Source organism: Phyllopteryx taeniolatus, chromosome 16 (assembly GCF_024500385.1).
Source record: "Phyllopteryx taeniolatus isolate TA_2022b chromosome 16, UOR_Ptae_1.2, whole genome shotgun sequence".
Lineage (NCBI taxonomy): Eukaryota > Metazoa > Chordata > Actinopteri > Syngnathiformes > Syngnathidae > Phyllopteryx > Phyllopteryx taeniolatus.
Window position 1 is genome coordinate 11,255,685 of NC_084517.1, and position 25,668 is coordinate 11,281,352.

The following is a 25,668-nucleotide window of genomic DNA, read 5'->3' on the forward strand; positions in this document are numbered from 1 at the left end:
ATATATAAACACACACATACGCCGATGGATTGTTGGTCGTATACTGTATGTTAAGAAAACGAGGACAGTTTCAAGGTTTTACCAACCTAAGTGAAGAAAATCATGAAAATAATTTACAGTAGCTGCCAAACCACTAAGGATATACTTGTGTAGCATATATTAGTTGAATAAAAAAAATGAATTTAGTAGAAGCCGTAAGTGACGCCTTAGTTACTTCCGGTTTAGCGTAATTTAAGTTTAATCAAACAAATTTTAGCTGACGCTCTAACCAGTCGTCCACCGAGCCGGCGGGATCTAACTAACGAAAGAAAATAACACTAATAATGATAAAAAGAAGGAAAATAAGTGTACGAAACGGGAAATAGAACACCGTGTATTGGACTAAAGTTGGAAACGTGAGCGTTTTCTGCGTCCAGTGCGGAGGGAAGAGAGAGAGAGAACAAAGTTGAGATTTTGTCTGAAGCTAGTAATTTCCCCAAAATTATTAGGCACTAATATTGTACAGTCTGGCAAAAGTTTTGCTCTGCTTCCTGTTGTCACTTGAGTGCCACTGTCTCTAATCCGTACATCATGGCTGGCCTCGCCACTGTCTTATAAACTTTGCCCTTCATCCTAGCAGAGACTCCTCTGTCACACAACACACCTCCAACCTTTCCAACCTGCTTGGACCTGTTTCTTCACTTCCTTACCACACTCACCGTTGCTCTGGACTGTTGACCCCAAGTATTTAAAATCCCCCACCCTCGCTATCTCTTCTCCCTGTAGCCTCACTCGTCCACATCCACTCCTTTCATTAATACACATATATTCTGTCTTACTTTGAAGAGAAAGATAGCTGAGGATAGCCAGAAAGCCCAGATTGCCCAAAGCCACAAATGGAGCAAAATTGAAAGCCTCACAACACCCGAGAAACTTATTTGAAACATGGAATGTTCTTCCTGACAGTTATAGGAACATGAAGAAATATGCATTTGGAGTATTATCCATCTTTGGATCAACATACCTGTGCGAGCAGATATTCTCAAACATGAACGACATTAAATCCAAATACTACAACGGCCTCACAGATGAGAGCATGGAGTCATGTCAAGATTAAAGTTACATTTTACAACCCCAATTCCAATGAAGTTGGGACGTTGTGTTAATCATAAATAAAACAGAATACAATGATTTGCAAATCATGTTCAAACTATATTTAATTGAATACACTACAAAGAAAAGATATTTAATGTTCAAACTGATAAACATGATTGTTTTTAGCAAATAATCATTAACTTAGAATTTTATGGCTGCAACATGTTCCAAAAAAGCTGGGACAGGGGGCAAAAAAGACTGACAAAGTTGAGGAATGCTCATCAAACACCTGTTTGGAACATCCCACAGGTGAACAGGCTGATTGGGAACAGGTGGATGCCATGATTGGGTATAAAAAGAGCTTCCCTGAATTGCTCAGTCATTCACAAGCAAAGATGGGGCGAGGTTCACCTCTTTGTGAACAAGTCCATGAGAAAATAGTCGAACAGTTTAAGGACAATGTTCCTCAACGTACAATTGCAAGGAATTTAGGGATTTCATCATCTATGGTCCATAATATCATCAAAAGGTTCAGAGAATCTGGAGAAATCACACCGAGCTCATGAAAGATGGAAAGTGGAAAAGTGTTCTGTGGTCCGACGAGTCCACATTTCAAATTGTTTTGGAAATTGTGGACGTCATGTCCTCCAGACCAAAGAGGAAAAGAACCATCCGGACTGTTATGGACGCAAAGTTCAAAAGCCAGCATCTGTGATGTTATGGGGCTGTGTTAGTGCCAATGACATGGGTAAATGCATTTGAGTGGGTTTGTTCGCATCCCTGATGTTTATAAAACCAATGACATCACTTGGGGGGTCAGGCTCTGGCCAGGTGGGCAAGTAAGGAATCAAGTATGCCTTCTCTAGATTGATAAGTCCAGGATGGATAGAATCCTCTTCTTGTACAGGTTCTTTACTTCCTCTTCCTCACCTTCTCTTCTTAGTATCTGGGACTTCTGGTGCCTGAGACTCTTTGGGGCTTATCTGTGAAGGCACCATTAATGCTGAAAGGTACATACAGGTTTTGGATCCAAGCAACGTCTTTTTCGTGGGCGCTCCTGCTTATTTCAGCAAGACAATGCCAAACCACATTTTGCATGTGTTACAACAGCATGGCTTTGTAGTAAAAGAGTGCGGGTACTAGACTGGCCTGCCTGCAGTCTAGACCTGTCTCCCATTGAAAATGTGTGGCCCATTATGAAGCGTAAAATACGACAACGGAGACCCCGGACTGTTGAACAGCTGAAGCTGTACATCAAGCAAGAATGGGAAAGAATTCCACCTACAAAGCTTCAAAAATTAGTGTCCTCGGTTCCCCAACATTTATTGAATGTTGTTAAAAGAAAAGGTGATGTAACACAGTGGTAAACATGACCGTCTCCCAGCTTTTTCGGAACGTGTTGCAGCCATAAAATTCCAAGTTAATGATTATTTGCTAAAAACAATAAACTTTATCAGTTTGAACATTAAATATTTTGTCTTTGTCGTGTATTCAATTAAATATAGCTTGAACATGATTCGCAAATCATTGTATTCTTTTTTTATTTATGTTTAACACAACTTCCCAACTTCATTGGAATTGGGGTTGTAGGTTGGACAACTTTTTAATCATGTTTCATACTGATATGTCATCTTGAGAGGAATCCAAAATTAATCCAAGTGATTTATTGGTAACTCTTGCAAAAGCGGTTGATCATTCTTCTTTTATAGCCAGCGAAATACCATTTGTCTGTACATTGCTTGCCATAAATATCAGGCAACAATTTATTTCTTGCTTTTTTTATATGCAAAAACTTAGTGCATCTACTGGTTGACCAGCTCCGACTGCACTGCATCATTTCTTTTTTCTTTCTTCTTTTTTTTCTACTAGGTAGTAGGTAGCATTAGTTCTAAATTACTTTCACCAATGTGTATGATTCAAAAGATACATTGCAACACATTATGCAATAAGTATCATTTTGGCTAGCAACTTTGAAGACGACACTCAACTCTTTGATAATCTCTGCATATTATAATTAATTACGTCTTCATGCTCGGTAATTACAGAATTCATGAAGGCTCGATTATCTTGAAAGCAGTGTCTATGATGACCGCCTTTAAAACCAATACACTGAATTTAAGGAGTTTTACAGTTCAAGCCTGGCCTTGATATTCTCTGTCTGAAGGACATGACTTAGTGGGTCATGTGTAAGAAGTTCCCGTTTCCTCACTTTATGGTTTCAGCTTCTTCTTTCCCTTTGCACATTCCTTTGAGTGATTAGGATAAGATCAGCAAATTTCATTTTTCTCTGCGCGCATTTAGCCGTCAGCCGTTCAGGAATGAATGTGGCGCAAAATACAATAATTTACAAGAAAGTCTCAGTGCAGTTACATACAACTGAAAATTGACTGAACTATTGATGATTTCAACTATTTGTCAGTTATAGACAAATACATTTATACAAATTGTATTCCAAGTCTGCGTGGCAAAATCAGACAGAGCTGTTATACAATCGTGAAAGCCAAAAGCTTCTCCACTTCCAGTTTATTATGAATGTGGTCATCAAGCTGTCACACAGCTTTCCCTCCTTCAACCACTCATGGCAACTTGACACGGTGCATGACTGTATGAGCACAATTACTATTTCTGGTCATAACTGGCACTTACTCATGAAGACATCCCCTGTGCTAGATAATGCTCACTGCGATGCCATGTGGTGAAATATCATTTAAAGGCCTGTCAGGGAGAGAGACTTGGATTGTTACTAACAATTGCTCATCATCTCTAAAGGCTTCTTTATACTCGCGCGGACGGTGACCACGCTGACATCACTGCGGCTGTCCCGTGCGTAGTTTGCCTTTATACTCCAGTGCAACCCACGCGCGCAGTTTTGAAAATGTACTGCAGTTCACCTCCTAGTCGGGGAATCGCTACGGTATTGGCTAGGAGGCCACAGGGTGGAGTTTCATCTGCATTGTTTGGGCCATTTCCGGTAGATGTTTTTACTTTACTTTCAGTAACAAGGAACAAAGCAACAACAATGGCGACTATGGAACAGTGTCTGCTAGAACAAATGGACCTAGATGACCAGATGATACGTTTAATTATGCTGCAAAATCGATCGACAATGCGGCGGAGTAGGTGGTATGTAGAACCAAGGGGCACGCTGAGTACGTCATCACAGCATGTGACTAAAACGGACAAATCAGATGATCTCCGCGGCGTTCGACGCGCAGTAACAATTTTTGCCGTGTCACGTGATCCAATGCGGCCGCTGTCGGCCGCGCGACCGCGGGAGTATAAAGAGGCCTTAAGAATTACAGTCTCAACAATGGCTTCAGCAAGGAGCATGATAATGCCCACCAGAGTGCAAAAAGGTACTATATACTTAATAGGACTGACCAAGGAATACAGTGGAACCTCTATGCCTGTAAAGTTGTAAAAAAATAAAAATCCAATTTGAACCTCTGTTGTGCAAGATGATTCTCATGAAACTTCAGCTTATTCTGTGAGACTTGAGAAAATCTTATGAAACCCCCGATCAGCTAAACAATTAACTATATGCGTGAGTTTTGCTTTTGTTTTTGCTTTTTGAAATTGCACAACAGACAGGTACCAATAAAGGCAAAGAGGGGAAAAATAATAATGACCATGGAACTGGAAATTTTACTTTCAGAGGAACAAAAACAATACATGTGCTTCTGCCCTGGCTTCCCAGTACAATACATTGTCATCGCTACAAAGTGAACCGTGTTCATCTCTAATGAATCAGAAATTCTTATGCGAGGCACTGTTCATCTCTAATGAGTCAGAAATTCTTATGCGAGGCACATGCAGTACTCATCTTCATCAGTTACATGTCATCAAAGGGATGAGTACACATCTAATGTCTTGGTTTTATTTCATTATACACTTGTACTGTATGACACTTTATATTAATAGTGCAATACATTCATTCTTAATACAAGGCAATTCACTTTTGGCAATCCTATATCTCTACTCTGCTATCCTATCCACTTATCCTGTCTCTCCACTATGTGCTGCTAGATGTCATCCAAATGTTATTAGGCAGTGGTTACATTCTTGTCAAATTTCAAATGTCTGAAAGGGAAGAATGTCAAAATGTTACTTAAAACATGTACAGTTAATGTTTTACAATGGTGATAGTTTGAGCCTGGAGCAGATTGATTCAAATTCCTAATTTTCTTTAGGGGGAGAAAAAAAAAAAAAAAAAAAAAAACATTTAAATGTAAACAAATAAGTAGCTCACATTCCACAAAACATAGTGTTCAAAATTAGAGGTTCCACAGTACACACAATTGTATTATGCTCAACGATGCTCAATAGGTTTATTCAACATACAACACATTAAAAACTGTTGAAACTATTTGACATGTGTTGTAAACAAATGATGTGTCATTATGTGCACACTTTGAGCAAACTTGTGCTAAAAAAAAACCATGCAGCAAGAGATGTCACGAGAGTAAATTTGTCAGAAAAACGGCTAACATGCCAAACCCTAAGAGCCTGGCTCACTTGTCATGTGCGGCTGTCATCGACAGAGTTGAGCCCTGGCTGCCACATGACACTGGCATTTTCTCCTGTTTTTCTGATAATCCTGAAGCAGATGGTACTGAAAGTATGTCAGGTTGCCTTTGTGCTTTCCTTTCGGTCCTCTAAGGCACAAACTGGCAAAGGGGAGTTTGAGCGTGTGTGCGCCTGTTTTGTGATTTTTTTTAAATTTTTTATTTAAGTTTTTTTCAAATTCATGCACTTGTCCTTATTCATTTGTGTTTCTACCTCATATACCACATAGCCCATCGTAATAAATAAATGTGTGTGTGTGTGTATATATATATATATATATATAAACAGAATACATATACATACATACATACACACACACACACACACACTGTCTGAAACCATGTCGATGACAGAATAGCGGAGTCACTAACTTCTTTGTACATTTGTGTGACAATGACTGTTAAATAGTTGCCCGAGGTACAACTGCAATTAAACTTTTATTACACCCTGCTCATTTGTCATTGAAGTTATAAGAGATTTTATATAGTTTTATTGTTTTAATATTGCAATGGTTATTAATGTTTGTAACTATTTTATATACCGTATTTTCACGACCATAAGGCGCACCATATTAAAAGGTGCACCATATTAAAAGGCGCAGTCTCAGTTACGGGGTCTATTTCTGTATTTAACACATACATAAGGCGCACCGTAATATTGGGCACAGGCATGGTAAAACAAACGCTAGCTTAAAACATATGGTAGCATGCATGCACGCTAAAACAATGTTTTTAAAAAGGCAGCGGGAGCAAAACTGAGATCGGTTGTACTTTATTGAAGTATTTAACAATGTACTCACGTTATTTTTTTATCAATCCTCATCCACAAATCCATCAAAGTCCTCATCTTCTGTAACAGTAATGAACAGCTGGGAAAGTTCTCCATCAAACACGCCAGGTTCCCTCTTGTCATTGTCGGAGTATGTCTCGTTGCCGTGCGGCTCCTCAGAAATGATGCCGGCTTTTACGAAAGCTCGAACAACAGTGCAAGCAGACACGTTAGCCCAAGCATCCACAATCCATTCACAAAATGTGGCCCGGTGCTGCCTCCTAGTCTTAGTAAAACTGTGTTTGCCATCTGTCATCCATGACTCCCATGGCGCTCGCAACTTCACTTTGAACGCCCATTTAAACGGATGTCCAGCGGTTCATCAAGCCTCCCGGAATAATGGCAAGCTCCGAGTTATTGCACTCAGTTGGTCTTCCAACTCGGGCCACCTTGGTTTTATTTTAATTTTTTTTCCGCGGAAAGTCAGCTTCGACTTCTTGACTTGGCGAAGCTCGTTTTCCTTCTTCCTCCACTTGCGAACCATGGATTTGTTGATCTTGAATTCTCTCGCGGCTCCGACTGCTTGATTCCCATTGTCCTCCGGGTAGCTTGCAGTTTAAACTGTGCTTCGTAAGCGTGTCTCTTTGTAGGTGCCGTTTTCGGGGGTCCTTAGTCAAACCGATGAACATACCGGAACTATATACCTACTGGGGGCGTGTCTTTAGCCTCCTCTGTCACGCGCAACATTCCCCCTTTACGTCCGCATGCTGTCCTCAGTCACGTCCGCCTTCCTCTATATAAGCAGCGTGTCGGCAGCAAATGCTCCCAGTCAGTCAAGCGGAGCGCTCATTAAAGTCACACAACAACATTTACAGATTTTGGAACGAATGGTTAGAGCGTCAGCCTCACAGTTCTGAGGACTGGGGTTCCCCGCCTGTGTGGAGTTTGCATGTTCTCCCCGTGCCTGTGTGGTTTTTCTCCGGGCACTCTGGTTTCCTCCCACATCCCAAAAACATGCATGAATTGGAGAGTCTAAATTGCCCGTAGGTGTGAATGTGAGTGTGAATGGTTGTTTGATTGTATGTGGCTGGCAACCAGTTCAGGGTGTACCCCGCCTCCTGCCCGATGATAGCTGGGATAGGGTCCAGCACGCCCGTGACCCTAGTGAGGAGAAGCGGCTCAGAAAATGGATGGATGGATGGAACTCGGTGCACACACAAGGCGCGCCGCATTATAAGGCACCCCGCATTATAAGGCCGCATTATAAGGCACTTTTAAGTGCGCCTTATGGTCGTGAAAATACGGTATATAATATACACAGGCACGCGCACACACACACACACACACACACACACACACACAGTCAGGCTGTTAACTCATTCACTGCCAGTTTTTTTTTTTTTTTCAAAGCAGAGTTAGCCATATTGCCAACCGTTTTGGAGCATTTTGACTGATCTTTCATGACCCACAGAATATTGTTGTGACAATTTGAGCAGCTACCAAAAGAAAGAAAAAACTCTCTTCTTTCACCAGGGAAAAAAACGTTTGGTTCAAGCTTTCCCTTTCTTTAGTCATCATACTTGTGCGGGCGGCGACCCCGCAAGCCTTTATACTCGAGCGCAACCCACGCGCGCTATTTTGAAAATTTCTTACAGTTCTCCTCCAAGTCGGGGGTGTCACTACGGCTGGTATTGGCTAGGAAATGTATGACCATGTCCGTTCTTAACTTTCCTTTCCGGAACAAGGAACAAAACAACAACAATGGCGACCATGGAACAGTGTCTGCTAGAACAAATGGACCTTGATGACCAGATGATACATTTAATTTAACTGCAAAATCGATCAAGAAGGCGGCGTCATAGGTGGTATGTGGAACCAAGGGGAACGCTGAGTACGTCATCATAGCATGTGACTAAAAAGGACCAATCACGAGAGATGATCTCAGCGGCACGGAGCATCAATTTTTGCCGTGTGCGCGTCAAGTGCCGCATAGGGGTTGCGCGGCCCAATGCATCGGTCACGTGATGCAATTCGGGCGCTGTCGGCCGCGGGAGTATAAAGAGTCCTTAAATCGTCTCCACTTCCAAAAAGCTTTTTGTAAAATGGGCTTTTGTTGGCAAAGCAATATTTTATTTACAGATATACCGGGTGATTGAAAAGTAACTCCCTATTTTTAAGTACTTGTAATTTATTTCTGAACTACAACCCCAATTCCAATGAAGTTGGGATGTTGTGGTAAACATTTGCAATTCATGTTCAACATATATTTAATTGAATACACTACAAAGAAAAGATATTTAATGTTCACACTGATGAACTTTATTGTTTTAAGCAAATAATCATTAACTTGGAATTTTATGGCTGCAACACGTTCCAAAAAAGCTGGGACAGGTGGCAAAAAAGATTGAGAAAGTTGAGGAATGCTCATCAAACACCTGTTTGGAATATCCCACATGTGAACAGGCTAATTGGGAACAGGTGGGTGCCATGATTGGGTATAAAAGGAGCTTCCCTGAATTGCTCAGTCATTCACAAGCAAAGATGGGGCGAGGTTCACCTCTTTGTGAACAACTGCGTGAGAAAATAGTTGAACAGTTTAAGGACAATGTTCCTCAAAGTACAATTGCAAGGAATTTAGGGATTTCATCATTTACGGTCAATAATATCATCAAAAGGTTCAGAGAATCTGGAGAAATCACTGCATGTAAGCGGCAAGGCCGAAAACCAACATTGAATGCCCGTGACGTTCCATCCCTCTGGCGGCACTGCATCAAAAACCGACATCCATGTGTAAAGGATATCACCACATGGGCTCAGGAACACTTCAGAAAACCAGTGTCAGTAAATACAGTTCGGCGCTACATCCGTAAGTGCAACTTGAGACTCTACAATACAAAGCAAAAGCCATTTATCAACAACATCCAGTAATGCCGCCGGCTTCTCTGGCCGAGCTCATCTAAGATGGACTGATGAAAAGTGGAAAAGTGTTCTGTGGTCCAACGAGTCTACATTTCAAATTGTTTTTGGAAATTGTGGACGTCGTGTCTTCCGGGCCAAAGAGGAAAAGAACCATCCGGATTGTTATGGACGCAAAGTTCAAAAGCCAGCATCTGTGATGGTATGGGGCTGTGTCAGTGCCAATGGCATGGGTAACTTACACATCTGTGAAGGCACCATTAATGCTGAAAGGTACATACAGGTTTTGGAGAAACATATGCTGCCATCCAAACAACGTCTTTTTCATGGACGCCCCTGCTTATTTCAGCAAGACAATGCCAAACCACATTCTGCATGTGTTACAACAATAGCAGTAGTAGTAAGAGAGTGCGGGTACTAGACTGGACTCCAGGCTCCCATTAAAAATGTCCGCCGCATTATGAAGTGTAAAATATGACAACGGAGACCCTGGACTGTTGAACAGCTGAAGCTGTACATCAAGCAAGAATGGGAAAGAATTCCACCTACAAAGCTTCAACAATTAGTGTCCTTAGTTCCCAAACGTTTATTGAATGTTGTTAAAAGAAAAGGTGATGTAACACAGTGGTAAACATGACCCTGTCCCAGCTTTTTTGGAATGTGTTGCAGCCATAAAATTCTAAGTTAATGATTATTTGCTAAAAACAATCAAGTTTATCAATTTGAACATTAAATATATTGTCTTTGTAGTGTATTGAATTGAATATAGGTTGAACATGATTTGCAAATCATTGTATTGTGTTTTTATTTATGTTTAACACAACGTCCCAACTTTATTGGAATTGGGGTTGTATAATTCTTACAAGAAATGAACATGAGAAGAAAGTGTATTGCATGGAGTTTTATTTTAAATTCGATATGGGCGCCAGCATTAGCCACCAGTTTCTCAAGCCGCCGGGGAACCTCATTAACTGATTTCACAAGGAACTCTTGTGGGATGGAAGACATAACTTTTCGTATTCACCCTTGAAGTTCTTCCAAAGTTGTTGGTTTGATAGAATAGACTTGCTCCTTTAATCATGGAACATACACACAAAAAAATGAGAAAAATATTATAACATATGAATAAATTATAAGTATTTTAAAATAGGGTTACTATATATATCCTTTTCAATATATTTACTATATAATTTATTTACTATATAATATAATATATAATATATTTACTAATATATATATATATATATATTTACCCCCTCCTTGAGCCGTCACCATGTCCCAGTGATCCTAGGAGCTAAGTTGTCTGGGGCAGGGTCACCCATGACAAACAGGCCCTAGGTGAGGGACCAGACAAAGCACGGCTCAAAGACCCCTAATGATGACGACAAACAATGGACTTCATTTTCCCTTGCCTGGACGCGGGTCACCGGGGCCCCCCACTGGAGCCAGGCCTGGTGTTGGTGCTCGAAGGCGAGTGCCTGGTGGCCGGGCCTGCACCCATGGGGCCCGGCCGGGCACAGCCCGAAAGGATAACGTGGGTGCCCCTTCCCATGGGCTCACCACCTGTGGGAGGGGCCATAGGTGTCAGGTGCAGTGTGAGCTGGGCGGTGGCCGAAGGCGGGGACCTTGGCGATCCGATCCCCGGCTACAGTAGCTGGCTCTAGGGACGTGGAATGTCACCTCTCTGGCAGGGAAGGAGCCCGAGCTGGTGTGTGAGGTACAGAAGTTCCGACTAGATATAGTTGGACTCGCCTCCACACACAGCTTGGGCTCTGGTACCAGTCCTCTCGAGAGGGGTTGGACTCTCTTCCACTCTGGAGTTGCCCACAGTGAGAGGCGCCGAGCAGGTGTGGGTATACTTATTGCCCCCTGGCTTGGGGTTGGGGTTCACCCCGGTGGACGAGAGGGTAGCCTCCCTCTGCCTTCGGGTGGGGGGATGGGTCCTGACTGTTGTTTGTGCCTATGCACCAAAGAGCAGTTCAGAGTACCCACCCTTTTTGGAGTCCTTGGAGGGGGTGCTGGAGAGCGCTCCTGCTGGGGACTCCATCATTCTGCTGGGGGACTTCAATGCTCACGTGGGCAATGACAATGAGACCTGGAAGGGCATGATTGGGAGGAACGGCCCCCCCGATCAGAACCCGAGCGGTGTTCTGTTATTGGACTTCTGTGCTCGTCACGGATTGTCCATAACGAACACCATGTTCAAGCATAAGGGTGTCCACACGTGCACTTGGGACCAGGACACCCTAGGTCGCAGTTTGATGATCGACTTTGTGGTCGTGCCATCAGACTTGCGGCTGCATGTCTTGGACACTCGGGTGAAGAGAGGGGCGGAGCGGTCAACTGATCACCACCTGGTGGTGAGTTGGCTCCGATGGTGGGGGAAGATGCCGGTCCGACGTGGCAGGCCCAAACGTATTGTGAGGGTCTGCTGGGAACGTTTGCCAGAATCCCCTGTCAGAAGGACTTTCAAATCCCACCTCCGACAGAACTTTGGTCATGTTCTGGGGGAGGCGGGGGACATCGAGTCCGAGTGGACCATATTCCGCGCCTCCATTGCTGAGGCGGCCGACCGGAGCTGTGGCCATAAGGTGGTCAGTGCCTGTCGTGGCGGCAATCCCCGAACCCGTTGGTGGACACCAACGCTGAGGGATGCCGTCAAGCTGAAGAAGGAGACCTATCGGGCCTTTTTGGCCTGTGGGACTCCTCAGGCAGCTGATGGGTACCGGCTGGCCAAGCAGAATGCAGCTCTGGTGGTCGCTGAAGCAAAAACTCGGGTATGGGAGGAGTTCGGTGTGGCCATAGAGAAAGACTTCCGGACTGCTTCAAGGAAATTCTGGTCCACCATTCGGCGTCTCAGGAGAGGAAAGCAGTGCACCACCAACACTGTGTATAGTGGGGATGGGGCGCTGCTGACCTCGATTCGGGACGTTGTGAGTCGGTGGGGATAATACATCAAAGACCTCCTCAATTCCACCGACACGTCTTCCTATGAGGAAGCAGAGTGTGGGCTCGCCTATCTCTGGGTTTGAGGTCACCGAGGTAGTTAAAAAGCTCCTGGGTGGCAGGGCCCCGGGGGTGGATGAGATTCGCACGGAGTTCCTAAAGGATCTGCATCTTGTGGGGCTGTCCTGGTTGACACGCCTCTGCAACATCGCGTGGACATCGAGGACAGTGCCTCTGGATTGGCAGACTGGGGTGGTAGTCCCCCTTTTTAAGAAGGGGGACCGGAGGGTGTGTTCCAACTACAAGGGGATCATATTCCTCAGCCTCCCTGGTAAGGTCTATTCAGGGGTGCTGGAGAGGAGGGTCTGTCGGGAAGTTGAATCTCAGATTCAGGAGGAGCAGTGTGGTTTTTGTCCTGGCCATGGAACAGTGGACCAGCTCTACACCCTCGGCAGGGTCCTCGAGGGTGCATGGGAGTTCGCCCAACCAGTCTACATGTGTTTTGTGGACTTGGAGAAGAAGTTCAACCGTGTTCCTCGGGGAGTCCTGTGGAGGGTGCTTCGGGAGTATGGGGTACCGAACCCCCTGATACGGGCTGTTCGGTCCCTGTAAGACTGGAGTCAGAGTTTGGTCCGCATATCCGGCAGTAAGTCGCACTCGTTCCCGGTGAGGTTTGGACTCCGCCAAGGCTGCCCTTTGTCACCGAGTCTGTTCATAACTTTTATGGACAGAATTTCTAGGCACAGCCGAGGCGTAGAGGGGGTCTGGTTTGGTGGCCTCAGTATTGCATCTCTGCTTTTTGCAGATGATGTGGTTCTGTTGGCTTCATCAAGGCATGACCTCCAACTCTCACTGGAGCAGTTCGCAGCCGAGTGTGAAGCGGCTGGGATGAGAATCAGCACCTCCAAATCTGAGACTATGGTCCTCAGTCGGAAAAGGGTGGCGTGCCCTCTCCAGGTCGGGGATGAGATCCTGCCCCAAGTGGAGGAGTATCTTCGGTCTTGTTCACGGGTGAGGGAAGAATGGAACGGGAGATCAACAGTCGGATCGGTGCAGCGTCTGCAGTGATGCGGACTTTGTATCGGTCCGTTGTGGTAAAGAAGGAGCTAAACCGAAAGGCGAAGCTCTCAATTTACCGGTCGATCTACGTTCCTACCCTCACCTATGGTCACGACCCACAGCTCGTGACCGAAAGAACAAGATCCCGGATACAAGCGGCCGAAATGAGTTTCCTCCGCAGGGTGTCCGGGCTATCCCTTAGAGATAGGGTGAGAAGCTCGGTCCTCCGGGAGGATCTCAGAGTAGAGTCGCTGCTCCTCCACATAAAGAGGAGCCAGATGAGGTGGCTGGGGCATCTGATTCGGATGCCTCCCGGACGCCTCCCTGGTGAGGTGTTCCGGGCACGTCCCACCGGGAGGAGACCCCGGGGACAACCCAGGACACACCGGAGAGACTACGTCGTTCGGCTGGCCTGGGAACGCCTCGGGATCCCCCCGGAAGAGCTGGATGAAGTGGCTGGGGAGAGGGAAGTCTGGGCGTCTCTGCTAAAGCTACTTCCCCTGCGACCCGACCCGGATAAGCGGTAGAAAATGGATGGATGGATGGATATATATTTACTTTTCAATCACCTTGTACAACTATGAAACGCACCTTGAGCGACACTGACTCACCATATGGCTCGAGTTGAATTTCAGTGGCTTTTTTTACATGCCATTCCTCATTCGCTCCATGAAGTACGTCATCTTTTGTTACGATTGTGACACTTTCTAATAACACAACAACTTAATCTATACTGTAAACATTCAGTGTGAGGTACATAAACTTGGCTCTAACTAGGCGGCACGGTGGTAGACTGGTTAGAGCTTTATTTTCTACTCAAAAGCTCTGATCATCTGAAATCCAAAGTGATGCAATGTTGCCATCTACAGGGATCTGTTAGTAAAAGTTGGGCGAGACCCTCTTCCACGCCTACCCATTGAAAAACATACTTGACGGATATATACGTCAATGGTAGCAAACAGTTGGATTCTAGCGGAAACAAATATAATATCCAAGGCAGTGAATGATTTAAGAATGTTAAAATTATACTTAAAATTGACTGTGATAAATGTTTTATGCTGGTGACAGTTAGACCATTGAACAGATTATTTCTGTTGTTGGGAGAAATTGTACTGAAACGCGAACAAATTAGAGACACACACTGTCTTCCACGTTTAGTTTTCCCTGTGTGCCACAGCATATCACTCTGAAACTTGTTGTGGCAGGATTCTCCATTTTATTGGTCTATGTCGTTGTGGGAGCACATCCATCCATCCATCCATTTTCTGTACCGCTGATCCTCACTAGGGTCGCGGGTGTCCTGGAGCCCATCCCAGGACAGAGATTCTTAAGTTGAAACGTTTTCAAATGTGATCAAATTGATAATTATGGTTATATTCTTGCAAGAACACACTACTAGTGTGTGTGTGTATGTGTGTGTGTGTGTGTGTGTGTTTACATGCACACCAACAGTAATGCTCAAGCCTTACAATGTTGGTATTTCTTAAATCACTGCTAAAGGTCCAAATAACAAATAGCAAGATTAAACTCATTTTCACAGAGGTTTAATGTGTTTACAGCCTCAATCTTGTCACCATCAGATGACAGTTTTCTGTCTTTCTATTTGTGGTTGTTTTACTAGCCTTGTTCTTTAAATGATACAGACCTTGAGGTGTCCTGCATGCATGTTGGCCCTTTGACACATGGACAGGAAATGAGGTAATGTTGTGCTTTCCAACAGGATGTAGACAGAAACCTTTCTCCTAAAACCAGCATCAATCAAATCTCTGAAGATGTCAACATCGGTGAAGACATCCATTACAACAGCAATGACCTGAATAAACACACACAAAACTAGGTTAGCATCATTTGTCATTTAGGAACACGCAAAATGCAGAAAGTACAAGATAGTTTTTACGTTTAAAACAAATGATTTCAGTCCTTGTTGAACTAAAGCTAATGAAAACACCAATTAAGGGGTTTTGTCTGCACACTCAAAGCTTGCTGTCGACATCATCTTTTATTTGGCGTCAGCTCTTGAAACGCGCAGAGGGTGTTCCAGGCATGCTAGGTTATACCATATCGTGAGTGTTAGTCACACTCTTTCATAATGCACACTCGTGCAAATATTCAGCATAGCATGAAGGCACAGTAACTGTAAGGAGATACACTTAGTCCTTCAGATCAGTAATTCTCAAATGGTGGAACATGACGCCAAAGTGTCTCGCAGACCCATTATGGGTGGGTTGCGGACAGACAGTAAGAAATTACATAGGGTCTTCGTTTTGTGATGGTACCGACATACGACATTTTGAGGTTACGAACGGCGTGCAATTAACTAGTTTGCTGGGTGGTGTAAGAATTTGTGGTCACGCAGCACAAGAAGGCATGCTCGGTTACTGCCTTATTTTCTGTTTTTCACTGGATGGTTTTATATTTATGGACTATTTTTTATACAAATATTTTCTGTGATTGTCACTTTACTATTGCATGACTGTAAGTTAGTAATAGACTACAGCGCATTCCGACCTATGTAAAAATGGGTTACCTTGCCGCCCTAAGAATGGAGCTCCGTCGTAAACTCAGGCTCAGTAGTCAAATATTTAATGTGCATCCCAGTTCAGACGTGCCTTTTATTTTGAAAATAACTAAATATATATATATATATATATATATATATATATATATATATATATATATATATATATATATATATATATATATATATATATAGACGGCACGGTGCCGACTGGTTAGAGCGTCAGCCTCACAGTTCTGAGGACCCGGGTTCAATCCCTGGCCTCGCCTGTGTGGAGTTTGCATGTTCTCCCCGTGCCTGCGTGGGTTTTCTCCGGCCACTCCAGTTTCCTCCCACATCCCAAAAACATGCATGCTCTAAAATTGCCCGTAGGCCTGACTGTGAGTGTGAATGGTTGTTTGTTTCTATGTGCCCTGCGATTGGCTGGCAACCAGTTCAGGGTGTACCCTGCCTCCTGCCCGATGACAGCTGGGATAGGCTCCAGCACGCCCGCGACCCTAGTGAGGAGAAGCGGCTCAGAAAATGGATGGATATATATATATATATTATTTGACAGGCTTGCGTCAGAAACTTTATTATTATTATACAACTCCAATTACAATGAAGTTGGGACGTTGTGTTAAACATAAATAACAACAGAATACTGTCATGTACTGCCCTGCAGTTCCATTATAGTTGTCTGGAGGGCTCTTTGCGTCCGCTCTTTCCCCCCCACCCTCTCTGTTTTCAGCACCTGTCTCCAATCAGCCTCATCACCACCGGTATTTAAGCCTGCCTCTTCCAGGAAATCCTCGCCAAAGTATTGCAGCCACTCCTAGCGGTATCACGGCCCACCGTACTGAAGTAAGCCACTTAACTCCTCGTTCCCTTAACTCTTGTGTCTCCTCGTTCCCAGTGCTCCCCTGTGTTCCTGACCCACGTCATTCCTGCCACCAAGCCAGCCGCCTGTTCTGTCCACTGCCTACCACCTGTCCACGCCACCACCTGCCAACACATCCAGGAACACCTCCATAACCTTTGCTCAATAAACTGTTCATCATTTTTACATCTGCTCTTGGGTCCAGCTACTCCCCACACGTGACAGAATACAATGATTTGTAAATCATGTTCAACCTATATTTAATTGAATACACTAAAAATACAAGATATTTAATGTTCAAACTGATAAACTTAATTGTTTTGAGCAAATAATCATTAACTTAGAATTTTATGGCTGCAACAAGTTCCAAAAAAGCTGGGACAGGTGGCAAAAAAGAAGACAGAAAGTTGAGGAATGCTCATCAAACACATGTTTAGAACATCCCACAGGGGAACAGGCTAATTGGGAACAGGTGGCTGCCATGATTGGGCATAAAAGGAGCTTCCCTGAATTGCTGTCATTCACAAGCATAGATGGGGCGAGGTTCGCCTCTTTGTGAACAAGTGCATGGGAAAATAGTCAAACAGTTTAAGGACAATGTTCCTCAACTTACAATTGCAAGGAATTTGGGGATTTCATCATCTACGGTCCATAATATCATCAAAAGTTTCAGAGAATCTGGAGAAATCACTGCATGTAAGCGGCAAGTCCGAAAACCAACATTGAATGCCCGAGACCTTCGATCCCTCAGGCGGCACTGCATCAAAAACCGACATCAATGTGTAAAGGATATCACCACATGGGCTCAGGAACACTTCAGAAAACCAATGTCAGTAAATACAGTTGGGCGCTACATCCGTAAGTGCAACTTGAAACTCTACTATGCAAAGCAAAAGCCATTTATCAACAACACCCAGAAACGCCGCCGCCTTCTCTGGGCCCGAGCTCATCTAAGATGGACTGATGAAAAGTGGAAAAGTGTTCTGTAGTCCAACGAGTCCACATTTCAAATTGTTTTTGGAAATTGTGGACGTCGTGTCCTCCGGGCCAAAGAGGAAAAGAACCATCCGGACTGTTATGGACGCAAAGGTCAAAAGCCAGCATCTGTGATGGTATGGGGCTGTGTCAGTGCCAATGGCATGGGTAACTTACACATCTGTGAAGGCACCATTAATGCTGAAAGGTACATACAAGTGTTGGAGAAACATATGCTGCCATCCAAGTAACGTCTTTTTCATGGAGCCCCCTGCTTATTTCAGCAAGACAATGCCAAACCACATTCTGCACGTGTTACAACAGCGTGGCTTCGTAGTAAAAGAGTGTGGGTACTAGACTGGCCTGCCTGGAGTCCAGACCTGTCTCCCATGTGTGGCGTATTATGAAGCGTAAAATACGACAACGGAGACCCCGGACTGTTAAACAGCTGAAGCTGTACATCAAACAAGAATGGGAAATAATTCCACCTACAAAGGTTCAACAATTCGTGTCCTCAGTTACCAAACGTTTCTTGAATGTTGTTAAAAGAAAAGCTGTAGCTTACATGTATTCATATTTCATATGCGTCTGTATGATGCCAAGTTTCTACATGGAACATATTAAGGGACTGCAAGATATACATGACATTTTGTGGCTGTATTTTTGTTGTACTTGTGATATTTAATTTTGGGACATGCAGTTGTCATGTTCCTCCTCAGTTTCCTAATCAGGTGCTCTGAAATGCACTGTGAACATGTAAATGTGTAGTTATGTTTAAAATATGAAAGACATATTTTCATAGGCTATTTTCAAACAAACTTTGTTCATTGTTCTTAACCTCTATAAAAGTGTGTCGAGACTTAGCGACAGTAGGAAAATGCGGATCCATGGTAACAACAGTTGAGAACCCTTGCTTTAGAAAATACTGATTGATCATGTTGCACTTTACACTGTCTCACTGGGTTACTTGAGTCTGGACTCTGACCTTAAAGAGTAATCAACAACATTATCACAGCTTCATAATTTGTACTAGAAATGAAAGCTAATTAAAACACAGTGGAACCCTTGTTCATGTAGTGGACCTGTAGAATTTTGTTATTTTTACCTCGCATGATGTGGCTGAACTGCATTGAATTTTCGCTGGTTCACATGTTTGGTGTATCCATGGAGGTCATTTCAGTCCTTTTAACAAGGTCAAGGTCAGACCGCTCAGAACATATTCTTGTTGGTGCCCAACTTTAAATTTCTAAACGTTTCTTCTTTGTGAGAGGAAGAATTTTCAAGAATATATCAGCCAAAATGGCAGAAGAGGTTCTTTACCATTACAGGTATTGTTTGTCTTCTACAGTATTGCAGCCAAAAGCCTATAGCAGCTGGGGTTAAGGGTCATACCTGTGTATTGTCCCCTCCAAAGGTATTGCAACGCCCAGGTCAAATCCTTTATTTTATTGTATACTGAAGACCTTTGGGTTTCAGATCATAAGATGAATATGAGACAAAAGTTCAGCATTCCAGCTTTTATTCATTGGTATTTACATCTAGATGTGTTAAACAACTCAGGACAGAACACAACACCTTTTGTTTGAAGCCACCTACTTTTCAAGTGAGCAAAGGTATTGGAACAGACATTATTAAATGACCTTAAAGTGAATAACATTTAATTTAAAGTGAATAACATTTAATATTTAGTTGCAATAACTGCATCAAGCCTGTGACCCATTGACTTAACCAGACAGTTGCATTCTTCATTTTAAATGCTTTTCCAGGCCTTTACTGCAGCCTCTTTCAGTTCTTGTTTGTTTCTGGGGTTTCTGCCTTCAGTCTCCTCTTCAGGAGGTAAAATGCATGGTCTATTTGGGTTAAGGGCTGGTGATTGACTTCGCCAGTCTAAGACCTACCAATTTTCCCTCCTGATGAAGTCCTTTGTTGTGTTGGCAGTGTGTTTTGGGCCATTGTCTTGTTGCATGATGAAGCTTCTCACGATTAGTTTGAATACATTTTTATGTAAATTGCCAGACAAAATGGTTTTATAGACTTCAGAATTCATTCTGCTGCTACCATCATGAGTTACATCATCAATAAAGACTAGTGAGCCCATTCCAGAAGCAGCCATGCAAGCCCAAGCCATGACATTACCTCCACCATGCTTTACAGATGAGCTTGTGTGTTTTGGATCATAAACAGTGGTTCATCTTGGTCTCATCAGTCCATAAAACATTTGTTCCAAAACGTTTGTGGGTCATCTCTGTACTACTTTGCAAAATCCAATCTGGACTTTAGATTGTTTTTGCTGATGAGTGGTTTGCATCTTTTGGTATGGCCTGTATATTTCTTTTCTTGAAGTCTTCTTCGAACAGTGGATTGTGATACCTTCACCCTGCCTTGTGGAGGTTGGCAGTGATGTCACTAACTGTTGTCTTTGGGTGTTTCTTCACAGCATTCATAATGTTTCTGTCATCAACTGCTGTAGATACCCTTGGCCGACCTGTTCGATGTCTGTTGCTCAGTACACCAGTAGGTTCTTTCTTTTTCAGGACATTCCATATTGTTGTATTGGCTATGCCTAATGTTTGTGCAATGGCTCTGATCGATTTTTCCTTTTAGCTTCAAAAAGGTTTGCTTAACAGCAAATGCAGTTTTCACAGGTGAAACCCAAAGCCAAAAACATGCACTATCTAATGTTCAAGCAATCAATCTAAAAGGCAACACCTGAGCAACTCGAAACATGCAACAGTCACATGTCCCAATACTTTTGTTCACTTGAAAAGTGGGTGGGTTCAAACAAAAGGTGCTCTGTCCTGAGTTGTTTAACACATTGAGATGTAAATACCATGAAATAAAAGATGTAATTCTGAACTTTTGTCTCAATCATCTCTTGATCTGAAACCCAAATGTTTTCAGTATACAACAAAAGCAAAGGAATTGGCATTGCCATTCCATACTATTACTGTCTTAACAAAACACGGTCATCAAACTTGTATTTTATTTTTAGTATGATTCTTTTATGAGTTAATATTTTTAATTGTATTTATTTTATTTATATTTTTGATGATTTTAAAGTAAGAAATGTAAATTACAGATATTTGTTTTAAGATCCTGGGAGGAGTAATTAAAAAGTCGTCAGAAATTTAAATACAAAGTACAGGTATCTGAAAATCTACTTTAAGTACAGTATCGAAATATTTGTCTTTCATTACCTCCCACTTTGCCCAAGGTGCAACCATACACTTCTAGGCTCTGTATTTTTTATGTTAACAAAACACTTCCACATTAAACGTTATGTTAAACACTGGGGCTTTGCTGCTTTGCAAAAAAAAACAAAAATCATGTTAAATTCATACAAATGTAGGAGACTGCTCAAGTTGGCAGGTTATCGCACCTTTTGCGCCTGTGCGATCATCCGTCTGACAATTTCCTTGATGTGGGTCTGACCCTCCAGCGGGGGTTGCGTATACACTGTGGTGCGCGTCACCCCGCGGTAGGAGTCAGTGTACGGCCACCCCAAGTCCATCTGCGGGATGGACATGTCCGACAACTCCGGCCAGTAGTGCAGCGACAGCGGGGGCTCGTTTTCTTCGGCATCCTCCGGGAAGAGCTCCGAGCCGGGGTCATAAGGCTCAAGCGTCTTAGTGAGAGTTTCCTGCTCCAGGTCCGAAAGGAAGCTCCGCATGTGGCGTTCCTCCAGGAACTTCGCGAAGGCTTCGCGACCTTCGCGGAGCAGAACCTCCAGAGCGAGCCTCTGGTCCTCGCTATAAAAGAATTCCGGTTTGGACTCGTTAGTCCGCAGGTTCACGTTGTTGTCGTCTAGGCACTGAATCTGGGACAGAGCCATGATAAATCTCAAGATATTAGTAGAAGAAGAAAACAAATCAAGAATAAAACGCGTAAGCTTCCAACAAGTCAACGAGACCACTTTCGTGAACGCCGGTATACTCCTGGCTGTGTGAAAAGTTGTCGTTTGAATTCAAACAGCGGGTAAGCTGAGCTTCAGAGCAGTTAAAAAACACTCAGTCTAACACTGTAATGGAATAGTTAACAACTGCCATGTTACATTACGAGCCTCCCACTGCCTGGAGAGTCATCTCGTGATGAGCACTCAGCCCAGCCGGCCGGCGGTCGAGAGACGTGGGTGACGCTTCTTCCGAGGCACCGCCCGACAGGTGTGCCCTTGGCACCGAAACACACACACACCTTCCCTGACGTGACCCGCAGCGATTTGCAGCACTGGGCGTAGACTGGATGGGGGAACAGATTGTGTTAGTATAAAGGCGAGACTAAGTGATGCACCCACCACCTTTGAAAGTTTCATTAAATCATTAGTCGCTGCGCTGAAAACCACCGGCAGAAGCATGCGACATTGTTTTACCTGTTCTGCCAAGGTTCTGATTCTTCCTCTTGTGCCAGCATGGGAAAGTCAGATTTAAAAAAGGATCAACGGGAAACAAGCCAATCATATGGAGCAGCAAACAGCATTTGGAATTATTTTAGTGGGGCTATGAGGTGTGTTGACAAAGTCAAACATTTATTTATCTATTTATTTGTCCAGGTAAGGCAACTGATAACAGATTCTCATTTGCAATGCCAGCCTGGCAGCAGAGTAAAAAAAATCAAAATACAAGCAAAAACAAATACATAGACAACAAACTGTACACACATTGCAAGGAAGAAAATGACCAACACAGCACACCACACACATAATATTGTAACCACGAGTTTCTTCCCCAAACCAGATGTCTGTCGTAGTACCAAAACTGACCTGTTGGACACAGCATGGTGTCACAGGGCAAACAGACTCCCAGAAAATAATAAGAAAGCGTAGTGCAGTAAACCGCAGCCTATTTGCTGTTCGGCATTCACATCTATTAACATTTTTAGCATTAGCTGGGAAAATTCACCTATAGTTGCTTTTTTTGTGCTCAGGCCAGTGCAATAAAAGTATTACTTTGGCACTCGCTTGTGGCGTCTTGGTGCCACGGAACTACAGTATTTGAAGCAAATTGACGAGCTTCATTAAGACAAAAGTAGTGTTTTTTTCGACCAACTTGTGGCATCTTCGTGCCACGGAACTATGTGAAGCAAATTGAGGCGTTTCATTTCGACAAAAGCCATCTTGTGGCATCGTTCCATGATTGGAAATCTCTATGAGTGGTGTCAATTACTCACATATTTTCGCTATTTGCAGAAAGTGTTGATCTCTATGTGATATTTTTAAAGAACTAATGAAAGAAGCAAAGCTAATTGTTAGCTTTTCTTGCAACTAAATGTTGGTTGCAAATGCTTTTCCTTGTTATTCTTATTGTGGTAAATGACTTGGGGCACATGCTATACGAGCGCTCAACATGACCAGTTGCTCCTATATTTTTCTCCAGCAATACCTTCAGGCTGCTGCCAAATTGACTATAGTTCCATTTCATAGCACCATCACAAAGTTCTAGACCCGTTTTACTGAGAGGTGGGAAGGGACACAGTTTTAAACGCACACACACACACTATGTTGGCTAAATTGCTTCATTGTATTTATAAGTGGTATTTATTAATTGCATTAATTAATTGTATTTTTTTTATTCAATATTCTTTCAATGCATTCTAAAGCCTAAGGGCCTATTTCAAGTCAGCACGTGATGTGCCCATTACATTGACGCAATTTAACACAAATCTTACTACAGTACTGCATTGAAACATTGTACAGAGGTAGGGGGGGCCACAGTTGGGTCCAGGCACAGTGCTAAGGGTGTACTGGCCCCCTTGGCCCCTAGAACCGCCACTGCACAGAGTCCATGGATTGGCCAACCTTGGTGTTGACCACAGGCATAAGGATTTACGATCATAAATGTTTCACGTTTAACATTTACGACCATTGGCCCCAACAGTTTTCTTATCAGATTGGGGAGGAAACATCCCTCCCAACACACCCGACACCACAGGATAATCGGTCCTGTTCATGTTTTAGCTACGTCTGAGCCTTTGCTGACTTTAATCAGAAGTTGGGGGAATTTGGGTGCTCACTTTAAATTTTCTTCCCTCTTTCATTATATTTTATAGCTTATGAAATAAATCATATGAAAAATATAGCAATAGGTTGCCAATGGCACCTTTGATTTCCCGGTATTGTTTGAACAGTTCAACAACTTATTTGACTGCTGATAAGCAAGATGCGTGTGCTGCAAAATCCTGTCATTAGACTGCCCAAAGCTGCAAGTCAGTTAAACTGGTTTAACAATTGTTTGGCTTCACATCCCAAGAATATCAGCGACTCCTCAGCTCTTAGACTTTCCCATCACACACCTCTCACTTTGTAACTGTCACTTGCATGCCAGCTGTTGATCTATTGCTTCTTCTTCTCTGCATTCTCTTCTGTTTTAATACTCTTCCTCATTATTTTCTCTTTCACTGCAACCCCATTAAACTCTGTACACTGTTTTACATTCTGGCATGTGTCATGGGTTCTTCTGTGTGTGATGCTTTGCGGTGATGTCAACAATGAATTACTTTTTATACACCGACTCCCAGCTTGTGTGTGACACAAATATGACACAGAAAGAGCATTTGTTTTGTCTCACATGCTTTAAAGTGACTCAGCAAATTTCTTTTTAAAAGCATAAATTAAATAGGAGCTATTTTTGTCCCACCTTTTGACTCCTAAACACATCCAAATTCCTTATGACTGTGAGGAACATTTGAAGAATAGCACAGTTAAAGTATACTGTAAATATATCAATATAAAAAAACTAAACAGGAAACATGAGAGAAAATTGATCAGAAGCGACAAAGGGGAATTTCCACATGTGACCACATTTCCTGCACTAGCTCAAATCTAACATCCTGGTGAGAGAAACAGCACCACATTCTTCACATAGCACAAGTCAACTAACAACCGGGCTATCATTCAAAATGGCATGCATTGTGTATGTGTCTGACTGTATGTGTGGGTTTGTAAAACATCAGCTCATTGACGCAAAGAATTACAGAGATTTTAATTGATAACATACACTCGCCATTTTCCGAGCTGAGCCTATACCACACTAAACTAATACAATAGGCTACAGCTGCCATGCAACTCAACAGTTCTTAAAGTGATCAGTTTGGTTCAGCCTGAGATTCTTTAATCTTTTGTATGTATATATGCTATAAACAGTGGAAACATTGCATAATTTATAATCCCTAAATACATTTTAATTAGTGCAAAATACAATTACCACTCAAGCGCAAAACAATACAACATTTGAATGTCTCTGCCAGTTTAGATTAAAAATCTTCAGGAAAAATATGGATAAAAAAGTGTTCAACCTCAGTTCATGTACAACCCCAATTCTAATGAAGTTGGGACGTTGTGTTAAACATAAATAAAAACAGAATACAATGATTTGCAAATCATGTTCAATCTATATTTAATTGAATACACTACAAAGACAAGATATTTACTGTTCAAACTGATCCACTTTATTGTTTTTAGCAAATAATCATTAACTTAAAATTTTATGGCTACAGCACGTTCCAAAAAAGCTGGGACAGGGTCATGTTTAACACTTTGTTACATCACCTTTTCTTTTAACAACATTCAATTAACGTTTGGGAACTGAGGACACTAATTGTTGATGCTTTGTAGGTGTATTTTTTCCCCATTCTTGCTTGATGTACAGCTTCAGCTGTTCAACAGTCCGGGGTCTCTGTTGTCGTATTTTACGCTTCATAATGCGCCACACATTTTCAATGGGAGACAGGTAGGCCAGTGTAGTACCTGCACTCTTTTACTACGAAGCCACGCTGTTGTAACACGTGCAGAATGTAGTTTGGCATTGTCTTGCTGAAATAAGCAGGGGCGTCCACGAAAAAGACATTGCTTGGATGGCAGCATATGTTTCTCCAAGACCTGCATTTACCTTGCAGCATTAATGGTGCCTTCACAGATGTATAAGTTACCCATACCATTGGCACTAGCACAGCCCCATACCATCACATATGCTGGCTTTTGAACTTTGAGTCCATA

At 42.9% G+C, this 25,668-nt stretch overlaps 1 protein-coding gene across 7 annotated transcripts in view; it reads right to left on the reverse strand.

Annotated features, from left to right (window-relative positions):
- LOC133466621 (protein FAM83G-like) overlaps positions 1-21,925 on the reverse strand; it is a 50,497-nt gene extending 28,572 nt beyond the window's left edge. Inside the window, exons 1-3 of one of the 7 annotated variants that reach the window (XM_061750547.1) lie at positions 21,061-21,922; positions 14,975-15,142; positions 7-5,154 (exon numbers count right to left, since the gene is read on the reverse strand). In XM_061750547.1, coding sequence (XP_061606531.1) covers positions 5,140-5,154; positions 14,975-15,142; positions 21,061-21,513 — 636 coding nt within the window. In that variant the 5' untranslated portion in view covers positions 21,514-21,922 and the 3' untranslated portion in view covers positions 7-5,139. Of the gene's footprint in view, positions 1-6; positions 5,155-5,238; positions 10,396-10,560; positions 10,659-13,494; positions 14,630-14,974; positions 15,143-21,060 lie in introns of those variants that run through there. The other 6 variants (XM_061750545.1, XM_061750544.1, XM_061750543.1 and 3 more) reach the window with 6 other exon arrangements.
- Positions 21,926-25,668: the final 3,743 nt, after the last annotated feature.